General features: G+C 32.3%; 1 protein-coding gene across 1 annotated transcript in view; it reads right to left on the bottom strand.

The window, feature by feature from the left end:
- Positions 1 to 4,706, bottom strand: part of LOC124357614 (neuroglobin-like) — a 165,994-nt gene extending 161,288 nt beyond the window's left edge. The window contains exon 1 of the mRNA XM_046809554.1: positions 4,178 to 4,706. Coding sequence (XP_046665510.1) covers positions 4,178 to 4,380 — 203 coding nt within the window. The 5' untranslated portion in view covers positions 4,381 to 4,706. The remainder of the gene's footprint in view (positions 1 to 4,177) is intronic.
- Positions 4,707 to 15,510: the final 10,804 nt, after the last annotated feature.

Genomic DNA, 15,510 nt, shown 5'->3' with positions numbered 1-15,510 from the left:
TACGATCTGGGTTTAGAAGTTTCAACATTTACTAAGTCAATTTACACATAATCGGACTAAAACAGTGCAAATTGTGCTATGTCTGGATTGTACAAAGTCAACAGTACAGTCCAATAGCAAAGAATCAATTTGCATTCTACAAGCATACAACCGGTCTTTCTTGAAATCGATAAAGAAATGTACCTTATGATAAAAGTTTATCTCAGTCGCGCTGGCTGTGGTGGAGGTCGTAGTTTAATGGCACTGAAAGGGTTAAATGTCTGAAACAATTATATTTTCTCAGAGTACAGTTTTTTAGCCCGACACGATTATATCCAACCTTGAGGCACATAAACAAATGTTTAATTAGCATCAGCTAACCACACACATACCGATTATTTGGCTGAAAGTGGTGACTTTCAGTGTCTTTATCTAGTTCAGTGATCGTGATATATCTACTTACTTATCTGATAATCGGCTATGTGTAAAACTGAAAAAGCTTTGATTTGAGAAAAATATATCTGCTCCCATTTTTAACCATCGGGTTGGCAATCTATTTCATTCTCAGGGGAAATTCATCCCTCAATTTCAAGAACAACTAGATTGGGTATTACTCAACGTAAATTGACTGGAAGCTGTTAGACTAGTTTATCCGGTACAATTAAATATATCCTGGATCTTTACTATGCAAATATGTAAGATGTAAATAGTATTCTACCAAAGATACTATGCGAAGCTACTCACTGTCTCACCTACCTAAGATTATGTAAACATACTTTAAATTACAAAGTACGATGTAGCGGGCGGGGCCGTTTTGTTTGAGAACCATTTCTGGCTTGTGTACTCTTTTATACTTGTAACACTATAAAAGCTTGAGTACTTCCAGATGAATTTGTAACATAAATGTTCTGTAACATTTTTATAGCGAAAAGAGGAGATCTGTGCAGCCGTTTCTAAGGTCATGATGATTTGGAAACACCTTTTTTCGCCTTAAGAGAATAATGTAACTCCACCAGGTCAAAATGTCCATACGTTCAATTGGGGCGTCACAATTAACCTGAATAATGATGCATCTCTAAGGATTACCATTAATATTAAAGTTCGTATTTTGGTAGAAATCCCAATCTATACATTCCCCCTGTTGCACTGTAGATTTTATAATTTCTAACACACGAGATAAGTAATGATTACCTTAAGAAATATCTGCACCTTTAGCAACTTACTGTCTATAGCAGCTTGTGGTGCCCCAAATGGGTAAAATCTAGAGATTCTCAAACGACAGCTCGTAGGAGGACCGTTAGTTGAACTTCGGCGGTTGTACAATGTATGAAAACAACCTTAGGTTTACATAGACATAACAGTCTAAGAAATACACCCAAAACATCTTCACAAACAATTGTTGACAGAAATGAAGTATTACTCTCTCGTTATTTATCTAGAACCTGAAAGATATAAGCCTATCCAAAGTTCAGAAGGTGGTCTTCTTGAAATTTATCTATTCCGATTATACTCTATGCTTCATCTGAACTTAAGACAATGTTCAAACTAACCATTCGTTTAAACGTGTGAACCCTCTGAACCCAATACTTGGTTCAAATATGTGTGTCTTGAGACAAACGTGCGCGTCCGAACGTGGCCTGTTTGTAGATCTATTGAACACAAAAACTATGTAAATACGATTGATTTCAATTAAGCATTGAAATATCAATGTATGTGCGTATATTTGGTTAGAGATACCTTGAAGGTATGCGTGGTGGAAACGTTCCTTGAAAAAGTTGAAACCTACTCACACAAATTTATACTTATAAAATAACTAAGGAGATGTGTATATATATATTGTATTTACAGTGTGGAATAATGTATGTGGTGAGCTCTAACTCACTTGGCACGGTATAAATAAACATTGTCATGAGCATATTGGCTGATGGGCGGAAACCGTTCATCCGGCACGCTACTGACTCTAGCGGCATTGGCTCTGGTACTAGGAATCTACCTACTTGTTTATGGCCTTGTATATATAATTCGTTTGATTTTTTATTTATAAATAGTATGTAAAATTGTTTTATCAAGAATAAAATTAATTCAATCCATTACTATAAAATAAATAATAAATGTTTATTTGTAATAGGTGTACCGGTACAAATTAATGTTTTTTTAGGAATAATTTAATAGTACCATCCCAGGTTTCACAACCAAACCTAGTTAGTTCAATTCGAATTTAACATCCAATTTCTAAAATATTGGGCAAAATCTTTGAACAACTTTAATTTTTCATGTGAAGACCTCCTCTATACTTCTTTTTGCAGAATAATCCACATTTCTCTTTAACCCTAGATGGTTCTAGTAAATAAAGTGAGTCTTGAACCTAAAAAGTTGAGACTCCTAGCGTAATCGGATATTCTCAGATTATCTACAAATAAGGAACCAAACAAGCTTGAGTCGTTTTAGCGATTGCTTCAGCCAAAGTATTGATTTCATAGATGTTCTTATATAGCTTTATCTTCAGTTTATGTGATGAATAATGATAAAATTTATAGAATTGCAAGAAGGATTATTGATTTCTTAGTCTAGAGTGTTTTTCATCTGGTAAATTCCTTCGACAAATCTCACAATTGTGAACTGTGAATTTTATTTCTTATAGACCATTTAACATTTGTTGTTTAGATTTTGTATAATGTTTACATCGTTCCAGGAAAACCCATCGGATGAATTTAAACTGATCACTAAACAATCTACACGTTTCTGTATTATACGTATTATAATACGTAATCTAAATTCAATATAATACGATCTAACACGAATATGATTACAAATCTTCTGTTTCTGTATTTGCAACTTATTGTCTAGTAAATAGACTTCTGTGTGTAACTGTCAGATTTTTATCGGAGGCATGAATAAAGTAACAGCTTCCATAGCCTTTTAATCAAATCAGTGCTAGTGACATCGTTGTTTCATATGGAATTACTATCTGTGGTTGAAGGTTTTAAAGAAAAAGATTTCCATTTTACGCGCTTCAAGTTTCATAATTTTCACAAATGGGCAGACTCAGGCTGTAAAAAATATCGATCGAAAAAACATGTTTATATATTATTATATTTTAATATTAAACATTGATCTTCAAACATATATAAGACATATGAATGATAGAATTCATATGCGTATGCGTGTTTATGTAAACGAAACGTTTATAACATTGGATTATACTATGCATTTTAACAACAAACACAAAACAAGTTAATTACAAAATAGTTATACTTATGTAATAGTTACACAGTACAAAGCGGAGCCAAGGATGTCACCTTTCTTTTGAAGGTTACAAGAAGCTTTTCGCCGGTATTAAATATTAAGATTCCACGGGAAGTATTATTTTTCTACAATAACCTTAACAGTTTAAGATTATTTATTTTTGAAAACAGTTTGAATTTATTCTCTACGAAGACAGACTACGTCCCCTTATGCACTAAGCTGGAGGATTCATTTTTTTGAAATGAATATATAGTAGGAAAGTGTATTAATAGGTTCCGAAATTATTTTAGAACTTCATTAAAGTTCTGTAAAATTTATATCCCATATAATAATAAAAATATTCTTGTATATTATTAGTCAAAATGTTTAAATAACGGAATAATGTATATTTACTAATATTTATAATTAGTCTAGTAGTCATGAATATCCAAATCCTCTCTGTCTGAAATACCATTTTTGTAAACTGTTAATTTATTTTTTGACGGAACTTACATAAGTTACTCTTACTTTATTTTGGGGAGAATCAGTCGTTTTCAAAAACACCTAGCAGTAAATAGCTTACATATTATACACCTGAGTAAAACAAATTGTCCGTAAGATATTATCTAAACCGTTACCGTACTATGATGTGTAATTGAGTTGAAAACGTTGGAAATCATTTCGTTAGTTATTTCCGAATCTTAGAGATCTCTAAAGGAGCTATTTGTAGATGAATGTATCAAAATATCGACATTCCAAAAGATTGCGTAATCTTCTTTATAACTTATTGATAATACTGAAGACATCTAAAGCTATTATGTTCTATTATTGGGAGTAATATATCTTTACAGTTTCAATACAAATAAATAAGGACGTCTAAGATTATTTGTCAAGGTTTAACACAAACGTGATGGCTTTGATTTAAAAAATTTAATTTTCACTTGTTGATCTTACGATTATAAAATATCCTTACTTGATAAACATGTAGACTCCGGTGGGTTCCATGGCCCTAGATATTCCCTTCCAAGAGGCCAGCATGCTGTACTTCTGTTTTGCTGTAAGTGGTAGTCGAGGGTCGGGGGGTGCGGGAGCCGGGGGATCGTCAGCCCCCCTGTTAGGGCCCCCCTCGGAACCCCCTCGCTGCATCTGAGCCAGTTTACCCAGTTCACAACCCATTGTCAACAGGTTTCACCACGCACACATTGTCAGCCCTGATTAGTTAAAATTTTATACGCGCACTGTTTGTAAGAAAACCACACTCGCACTTTTATTAAGTTGTTTTTATTCCACTTAAGTTTAAATTACCAAAAGAAAAATAACAAAAAAGTGAAAAATCGTCCGAATACAGAAGAGGAAAAATGAGAGAAAATCAAAACTCAAGTAACACACTAGGCGTAGTCCTACAGAACATGATAGTAAGTGACTGAGTGGAGGCAGCGTCACTGGCGGACTTACCGAGCACAGACTGACTGACATACAAGATGGCGGTGGCGGCGCGACGTGCAGGTGGCTACTGGGCCCGGGCAACCAGCGCCTGCGTCGTGCCACCCACCCACCCACCTGGGCACCTGGGTGGGCAGATAGTGCGGTCACTGACAAGTACACTTGTACACACTCATAGGCCAACTTTTGTTCAGCGTAAATTAACGGTGCATTTTTAAGAAATGCAAATTGGTCCAAGTTGTGTCAAAAGTTAATTTTGATTTTTAAATAAATTGAGGAGGAAATCAGTCGATGCTATCATAGATACTACCTCGCTCCAAAGTTGATATGTATTATGTAAATATTGAAGAAAACGCAAGTTATTATTAAAACCACTATTACATTCTGTCTCTTTGATAAAATTCAATAAAACATGTCTTTATTGAATTGAATGACATTAATATTGGAAAACAACCCCGATCACTTTCGTCTTAATTGTCTTTCGTCTACGACATAAAGAAGTATGTGATAAATGTTACTACGGTGGAAAACGAATTTATTAATTTCTTCAGTTCCTAGACGCGGGTCAATACAGAAATATCAAATTGTGTCAAATAAATTAGGGACACACTAATTCTTCATAAAACAGTCAGAACGAACGTAATCTATCTCAGTAACAAAGTTGAAATAATCTAGATTAGTGTCTAATCATAGAATAAGATTAAATAAACACAAAAATGTTAAAATGTTAAGACCGCCCGCGTCTGTTCCAATGTGTTCTTTAGCAACAAATCTGCATAAATGCTCCTATTACAAGGCACTTTAATGTGCATAACTACACACTCATAAAATTTTTTGATAAAAGTAATTATAATTGGGAAATACTCCTCTTCGCAATCCAACACATCACGCTGTAGTGAATGTTAGATCATTCAACAGCTCAATGATTAACTTAGATGGCGAGGTTACTACAAGAATCCCGATGTGGTTACTGGCATTGTACTTGATCTGACTCCAAATACCGTGATTGGTTGTAAGAGCAAACCGATCTCCGATCCTAACAAGTACCGCACTCGCTCGCCCACTTGGTTGTTTTCTTAATTTGTTACGGTTTTTCTTGAGGAAAACATGCGTAATTCTTTGAAGTAGTAATATTTGACACAGACTGACACATTACTATATTAACACACATCTCACAAAACTGCGAGCCAATAATACATTTAATTGTAATACTTTCTTTCGTTTTGAACGAATAATTTGTAGCAACTACCCTACAAGTCACTCTCAGATTTCCACGGAACTCAAATCCTAAATAAATACAATTTTGTAACAGGCGCTCAAACAGCAAGTTATTGAACAATCTGAACACAATGTTTGCAAACCGTACTTAAAACGTATTCAAGCTAATTTCGTTATAAATGATATCCTAGCCAACTCAGGTGTTGCTAGGAGTGCGGTACAGGCTTAGAAGCCGTTAATCACAAAATGCTGGGGGGTAACAGCTCTTTCCGTTCTCTCATCGACTCGCACGCACAAAATGCCCTATTTATTATTCAACATCGCCCACATTTACTAAGCACGCACTATAATAATGTGTTATTTTTAATTTTACTTTTTATTAACATTATCATCTTAAATTCCAATGCTAAAAACGTAGTTTTCTGTTTTAGTAACATATAAGAATGGAAAATGTCAGAAATTTCGTTATCATTTAAAACCTACGTATAGCGTTAAACGCACTGTGGTTATAAATCTTTTTAATTGATAAATAAATCGTCGCTAACTTTAAAATATTTTGCTAACAAAGAGCAATTGTTAATCAGAATATGGTAAACATCAGAAACAAATTTGAGTTGCGCTTATTAAGGTCCCAACTTACTGAAAACATATCTTTTTTCGTCCGCCTTTTCGTCCGTTGTGTAATAATTCCTTCTAAAAAGATATAGCGACTTGAAACTTGTTAAATAGCTTCTTATTTGTCTGAGGAAGATTTCTATTGATTTTAGAGTGAACAGGTCAAAGGGCAGTCTGTTCTCTCTGTCCATCTATGTATTAACTGTCGATGGAAAGGTTCTAGAGATTTGAAACCTGAAAGGAAGAATCCTTGGTTCCTCTCAGTCAAAGGAAGAATCCTCTTAATTTTGGGATCAAAAAGTTCGCATCTCTGTGCGATAATTTGTGATAGTAAAAACATATAGGCTACTTAAAAATTCGGTAGATTTCACGGAAAATTATGAATTTATTTTAAATGTAGATAATTCATTTTCTCATCAATATAATTTCATTATGACTGTTACATTTTTCTTTACACCATCTATTTAAATGTAAACTAGTTTTAGTTTGCTCCATGCCAAAAATATGTTGTATTAAGGTCATTTTCTGTTCATGCGAATATAAAAACGATATATATATATATATATATATATATATATATCAAATAAATTTATAGTATGAGAGATATGAGCCAATTTGCACTGTATAAGAAAAAAACTTAATTTTTGGTGTATATATATATATATATATATATATATATATATATATATATATATATATATATATATATATATATATATATATTTTACTAAAAAAGAAATTGATCGTAAGTTGCGCTATTACGATTGGACAAAATATGGTTAGGGGCGGGCGGGGTAGTGAAAAAGTTAAAAATTACAAATGATAAACTACTCCACAAATAATGTTTCTTTAGCATGATACATTTTAAAATCGTCAAACATGTAAATATTTTTATATCTTATCAACCAACGAGATAAAATCTAAAAATCAAAAAGTCAGTTATTAGTTGCTTACATATTTTTGTTGTATTTCCCTATATATATCTACCAAAGTTATTGTGATGTTAAAACAGTCTTGGTTAACACTTATAGAGACTGATTCTCCAAAATCCTTTGATTATAAAATTCTACTGATTCACTGTCGGACCAACTGACACACCGTCCATTGTAGGAACTATTATACATATGTATTTTTATTAAATATATTTACCGCCTTCGCTGTGGAAAATATTATATGATGACTTGTATACAACTGGGATTTTTCGACTTTCTCTAGGAATATATGTTCGACTACAGAAAGGTTTGGTTTGAGCGTTCACCGCATGTGAAAGCTTTTTAGGAGCGTTTACAAACCTATCACTCTCTTGGATTTTCATTTGTGTTTCATGTCCGTACAATACATAAAAAATTACCTATAGACAACATTTTTTATTAAGTTGGATGATGGTGCATGGGATTTGGCTGAGCGTAAGCGAATATTTTTACGTGGGCAACAAAAAACAGAGAATAAATAAATAAAACAAACACAGGTTAAGATAACATAACATTTTAACGCGTGACATTTTTATTCATAGATTAAATGGATTCATAGATTGGACATTCTAAGTGAAAAGCCGGTGAACAAATCTTATTTCAGTCCGCAGTTGCGTTGTACTGTTCCCTCCCTAGCTCACAGAAATTGTTGTTATTTACATTGCTATGAGACTTAACGTATTGAACAAAAATGTGAATGTATCATATGGAAAAATATCTCGAAAAAGATTTCATCTATACATTAAACTTTTTAAGAAACTTCATTTATACATAGACAAAGATTGGAGGTTAAGTGGTAGAGAGGACTTTTAAGGACTAACTTCGCCTCTGTAAATAAAGACATTTTTCATTTATTTTTTTTTATTTTACAAAGATGAGTTTTATTGACTACTACCATCTACATGATGGTACATGTCCAACCGTGGAAGTAAGCTAAGCATCGATGTAACCTGTTACTCAGTATGCTGACAAATTACTTCTCTTTTGTCTGTAAGAAAAGTAAATAAACATTGATGTATTTTCTTTATGATTGTCTGTATATCAATCTATGTGCGGAAAGTGATATGAGCTATAGATCTGAAACTTTTAATGAACCTCAGCGAAGCTTCTTACGCGACACGTGATGTGGCGGAAATATTTAATATTGTTATTATAACAAACACCTTTACCAATTCAAAGATGATTTTCACTCAAATAAAAAAGCAGGTACCAGTTCTTAAAACTACTTTGTTCCACTTGTTTGTGTAATATAAAAATGGGTTATATCCGCAAAAACATACGATGTTGAGTGCTTCCCCATTCCGAAGAAGGTATCCAACTGCAGTAAACAATTGCTTAAAACGTGTTACTACTTAAAAGTAATCTAATCAAATTTTGATTAGATGCATTTTTAATAATTAATTATCTAAAATAGTAGAGTTTTAATTATCCATGATATGAGTTCTACTAGCCACTTCTAAGCAGCGATCTTTTTTGTAAGAAGTATTTTTCCTCTATGATTCAGAAGCTTTGATTATTTCCTATTGACATTGCAGAAACATAAGCATTGCTTTGAGCGGTCAAGTTTTAATCTCTTCTAAATTAACTCGAATTTCCTTATTTTAACAGTATATTTTTCTAAAGACTAAGTTTTGGCCCTGAACATGAATTATAAACTATTTTCAATTCTGACTGAAACATCGTCACTCTCCCGAATGCGACGACGTATCAGATTGTTGTATCAGAATGTTTAGAAATCTGCAATCAGTATTGTTTTTCTTTAATTAGAAATTTGGCTCATAGAGTTATATACCGAATTTAAACTTATATTGACAAGCCGTTTTCAAATTTAGTTTGTCTTTGGTACAGAATTATTACTTGACAAGGTTGGTAGAAGGTTCCGGGATATGCTGTATATTATTTTAAAAGCCTCTAGGGAAAATAAGCAGATGTATAAAACAAACTAATAACCTCCAACACTAAAAATAGCAGCCTTACAAAGTATAAAGTAGACATAGTGCTAAATAAGATTTACCATCCTTCTAAAGCAATTTTTTACATTCGCTAAAAATTATTGATCAGCTTTTATGACAGATGAAAATAACCCTAATAGCCGATATTTAGTTTATTATGTGTAAACTTCATTAAATGTGATTATACTCAAGCTTATGTGTTTTCCTAGTACTTTGTGCGTGATTGGAAACTACAAATGGACAAGTACTTAGAAAAATTGTTAACCTTCCGAGCGTCTATCATTGTTTATATGCCCACCTATTTTTACAAATTTGTTTTTAATGTAAAACAACTACCGCAACATACAAATGTTTTCTACATCTGTATATCTGATGTGTTGCCACTATATTACATTTATAATCTTTGAAACTTGTTGTACTTTAAGCAAAATTGTTATTTCGGGTATTTCGCAGAATAAATCAATACTGACACTTTTAAAATAAACTCATCGATTAAGTTCCAGCAAATTTTATTCCGACTATGTTTATAACTTAAAGTTTCAAGATAGCGGATACTTTAAAGTTTTAGAAGTATACAATATCATTGTAAATCATTATAAGCGAATATCTATACTAGCAATAAATGATTATAACTAAATAAAGTCCACGCTTTTACAAACAAATTAGTATGCTTCAAAAAAAGCTGATGGAGTTTTCTAAATATTTGGAAGTGTTACGAATATATTACGGTGGCAACATTCAGCCATCGTACAAGTGTTGTGCAAATTTAATGTCAAGACTAACACAACAAAATAGTGAAAACATTAAACACGAAGCTTGTATACAATTTCCAGGTATATATAATCAATTTAATGAAATAATTAATGAAGCTAACAACATTATGTCCAAAAAAGCCTAATCACTACTAAAAAAACTTTCAAAATTGTGCCTGGAGAGAAAATTTGGTCATTCTTTCTCATACCAACGGTGTTTAAGGATATGTTTAATCCAAATTCAGAAGATACTTTAATAATCAACAATCCCTCAACCAGTAATACAGTCAAACCAGTCATAGCAAGTAATGATCAACAAAATGCAACAAATGTTGGTGAAAGTTATAAAATAGTTAAAAATATCTCAGATAACTGCAAATCGATTGAAAATTTATCTGGCTACATACCTAATAAAGCTGAAATGTCTGTACTCTCTAAAGGATTGACTTTTTCACCTACTCCTAAATTCAGTCATATGGACTTGTAGCTGATGCTCTTGCTTTTGCAAGAGATGTCAGTGTGAAATTTTACTTTTCGCAAAACCAAATTCCACTTCAGTCTCATATACATGAATTTATTATGAAGTTCAAGACACATTCTGAGTGGAAACCTCCTATCCTACCGCCTAATCATCCTGTGGAACAGTATATTAATACCATAATATAAAATATAGCAAATCCTACACTTGGTGATTCCCTTCTAAAAAAGCAAAACTTGAGTTATAATGAAAGAAAAGCTACCTTCAGACAAAAGCAAACCCATTGTTATTCAAGATATCACTGACTATACGATAGAGGCTGAAAGACAGCTCGGTAATACTACTACATACAAATTATTGTCAAAAGATCAAACTGAACAATTTAACACTGAAATTTCTGAATTTTTGAAAATAAAAGGCCCAACTCAAAATTTGACCGATCAAGAAATCAGTCTACTAACACTAGACTCACCTAGAAATCCAGTTTTCTACACTCTACCTAAAACACATAAACCGATTCGCCCTCCGCCTGGACGACCCATTGTTTCCAGCTACGATTCACCAACAGAAAGATTTAAAGCTTCGTTGACGCTCATCTGCAACCTTTGGCCAAATCTTTACAGTCACACATAAAGGACACCAACCACTTCATTGACAGACTTTCTGAAATACCTTGGACGGTGAACTAATTTTGGCGACGGTTGACGTGGAATCACTGTACACAAATATTCCTCATGACGATGGAATAAGAACTGTAGAAAAAAGTTTTTTTTCTATTTAGGACCTAGGAATTCAAAACCTTCTACTTCCTTTTTATCTGCCCTAGTAATCTTTATTCTTACCATGAATAATTTTAGATTTAAAAACGAAAATTACTTACAAGTGAAAGGGACCGCAATGGGCACCTTCATATGCAAATTTATTTTTGGGACTTCTGGAACAAAAGTTTTTAACATCTGAAAATTTAAAACCGTTAGTTTGGTTCCGGTTTATTGGCAATATGTTTATTATTTGGCAACATGACATGGATAGTTTAAAACATTTTATTCAACAATTAAATTCCTTTTCAGTTTTAAAATTCACTTTCAATATTTTTTTAAATCCTGTTACGTTTTTTGATGTCGATGTGTTTTTAAACCAGGGACACCTACAAACAAAAATCCTTGTCAAAGATACAAATTCAATGCAATATTTACATTATTCAAGCTGCCATCCTGGTTACGTTAAAAAATCTATTCCTAAAAGTCTAACTATTAGAGCAAATAGACTTTGCTCTAATAAATACGATTATGATTGTCACACTGAAAAATTAAAAAATGCCTTTAGAAATAGAGGACATCTTAAGAACATTGTAAATTGTAACATCAAAAATTAAAAAACTCTACTCCTAGGAACTACAACAGCCAAAGAAAATTTATTACCGCCTACTATTCAGGGCTATACAAAATTAATGGTATAATAAAAACGGCACACCATATTCTACAAGCTTCACCTGTAACCAAAGATTTATTTACTAATCCACCTAGAGTAATTTTTAAAAAGCCTCAAAATTTGAAAAACATATTAGTAAGACCAAAAGTACCCTCTGATGACCTAATTCAAAATTTAAACAAACCTTTTGGCTGTGAACCCTGTTTTAAGCCTCGCTGCAAAACATGTAATTTAATAATAAATTCAAAACATTTCTGTAGCAGCACAACGAAAAGAAATTATCCAATAATTGGTAAAATGACTTGTGAATCCAGCAATGTTATTTATCAATTGTCATGTAAAGACTGTCCGAAAGACTACATTGGTCAGACCATAACTCCATTGCACATAATAATGAACAAAAATCGCAGTGATACAAACCTTAAAATTAAATCCAATCCTATTTCGGCCCATGCAATAGAGCATAACAAAAAATTCGATGAATGCTTTTCTTTAAAAAGTATTAACAAAATTCAGAACCCCCATAAACTTAAAATGAATTATTCAGAAATAGCTCATCAGAGGGTGCTACAAATTAAACATCCGGATGGTCTAAATTTAAGATATGGATAGCTGTATGTATAAATTACCATTTAAAATTTGAATTTGTTTTATTTTATAACATTATACATTTAACTACAAATTGAATTTATAACTTTATATTCCTTGTATTAAGCAAAATTATTTACTCTTTGTACGTAATTCAAAATTAGTTTTATTAACATATATGATGTTCGTTTGTTTATTATTTTTTGTTGATATATTAACTTATATAGGTATCTCTTGAAAATCTCTTAAGACGAAATATAGAGAATTTGTATGTTCCTTTTTTTCTATTCTTATTGGTGTCTTATTTGGTGTTTTTCTTTTTATAGGTGTCAGTTTGATTTACAATATATATAGGTGTAAAAATATGCCACCTGTATACGCAATAATTGATACTGGAGATACGAGCTACTTGAAATAACTCTTATTAAAACAACATAAACTTAAATATTGCTTTAACTTTCGACAAATACAAACTCAACTATAGGTAAAGAATAATTCACGAGCTTTCTATCGATATGGCATACATACAAGCCAACGTAGTGATAGCAGCACTGGTAGCATTATGTTTACTGGCGAGTGTCTGCCGTTGCAATTTGCATCGATGGCACTTAGGGAAAGGTTAGGTCAGACGCTTAAAGTGGACGCTTGTGCTTTTACTAGCTGTAAACATTTTAGTGATATAAGTTTATCTATTAATTATATGTCTGATTTTTAATTATTGTATTCAAACTCTTAACCTTCTTCCCAAACACGGAATAAATTAATTTTAAAATGTATATAGTTCCATTTTATATTAACTTGTTCTGCACGTAGGCTGTAGTAAACTGTAGAATAGTTGCGAAATTTACATCATAATACATAACCTATCAAGATATTTGGTTTCTGTTGATGTCAATTAACAGAATGTATAAACATTACTTATGACAATGTAATCATGAAATTGCATGATTAAATTCTTTCCACGCTTTTTATTTTTATGAATTAAGTAGTTTCGCATTCAATAAAGTGAACATGTGCCGTGACTATTTATAGGCTAACAATGTTTGTCTTGAGCTGAGCTAAGAGGTCAAAGAATTATAGTTAGTCACAAGAAGGAGCACGTATGTTTAGTTAAGTAACAAAGATTGAGTAAGAGCAAATATTTTAATGAGTCTATATTTAATGTCCTCATCAGTATCTTTATCATTACCATTACTAAGAAAGCTTTTCGTGTTTGTGATATTTGTGTTGAAATGAAATGTGTTAACCATACTTTAGATGTATTACAACAATAACATTAGATTTTCTAATTATAAATTAATTTAATTTATATTTTTCACGCTGTTGCCCGCGGCTTCACACGTAATTGTCAAAATCTAAGTTCTTGTACAACTTAGTAAAAGCACTTATAATGTAATAACATAGAGTTTTATGAAATTGTTCAAACGTAAGTATACATAAATCAGGTAAATATTATTTAAGTATTCATGGTTAATAGTATCAGAGTTTAACCTCATCTTATAACATGTTTTGCTTGTGTATGAGCATTTCTGGTTCAAATTAATTATATGTCTACTCACAGCTGAGTAAACCTTGTGAATGTTGAGTACAGCTCTAGTTAAACTTCCTTCTTAGTACAGCGTCTGAAATCTGACTTTGTCAAAGATTTCTGGAATCGGGAAGCATGTTAGTCTGAATGGACAAAAAAACTCGGTGACGAAGAAGTTCAAAACTCTTTACACCCTTTCGCCATCAATGACACATAGCATTCATAATATAGTTTAATTTAGGTGAAGGGGTATCCTCATTGTTTCATCAGTTGCACAATTGTAATATTGATCAAGTCTGTGACAGTGTCAGATTCCAGACAATACACTACAATTTAGTTCTATGTGGAAAAAGCTGGCAGCACTGAGAACCATATGGTTCTATCTGATGCTTACTTAGTTGGACAGCAGCTGATGTTGTTACTGTAGCTATATTCACACAGCAAGGTATTTTGAGGTTATGTTTCATATTATTTGACTCATAAGTGATCTATTACAGTTATTTAGTGCACTATAAAGTGAAATGGAGTATTCACAAACTGAATATGATTCAGAAGACAGTAGTGGGTCTGAATATTTGCTTGGGTCATAATCAGAAAATGAGTCCGAAGAGCTAAACCCCCATGAAAAGAAGAAAGTTGACCAGAAAAAAGGAAGAGGAATCCTGAAAATTGGAAGAAGAATATTCGTAAAATCAAACGCCAACGTGGAGAGGAATACATAAGCACTACAGATAAAAAACAATTCCAAGTAAAACAATTGAGCATAAGGACTGCAGATGCAAATACAAATGTTTTTTCTAAAATATCAAAGGACGATAGGGATTTTATAATGATAAGTTACTACAAACACCCTTGATGAGAATGAGAAAAAAACACTTCTTTAACACAAAACTCCCAATGTAGTTCCACTCAAAACATAGCTACAAATTCAACAAGGAAAAAGAATGCATTTAGTTTTTTTTTTTTTTTGTAAATAATGAAAAGACAAGAGTGTGCAAAAGTTTTTTTTTTACTTTGGGTATAAGCCAAAAGACAGTCTACAATGTGTATTTCAAGAAAGACAAAATGTTTAAACACACCAAAAACGTGATGAAAGAGGTAAAAAAACTAAGGACAGAATCAAACAGTCTGACAAAGATGTGATTACAAAACATATAGAATCTTTCCCTCGTATTGAGTCACACTACTGCAGGGCATCAACTAAAAAGGAATATTTATGTGGTACTCTTAATTTATCTAAATTGTTCCAACTCTATGTGCAAAATTGCGAAGAGAGAACAGCTTGGTGCCCTTAAAGGAATCTATGTATAGAATGAATTTTAATTACGAG

This window comes from Homalodisca vitripennis, chromosome 3 (genome assembly GCF_021130785.1).
Source record: "Homalodisca vitripennis isolate AUS2020 chromosome 3, UT_GWSS_2.1, whole genome shotgun sequence".
Classification (NCBI taxonomy): Eukaryota; Metazoa; Arthropoda; class Insecta; order Hemiptera; family Cicadellidae; genus Homalodisca; species Homalodisca vitripennis.
Note: the sequence above shows the minus strand (reverse complement) of the source record. Positions and strands in the feature narration are given on the sequence as shown.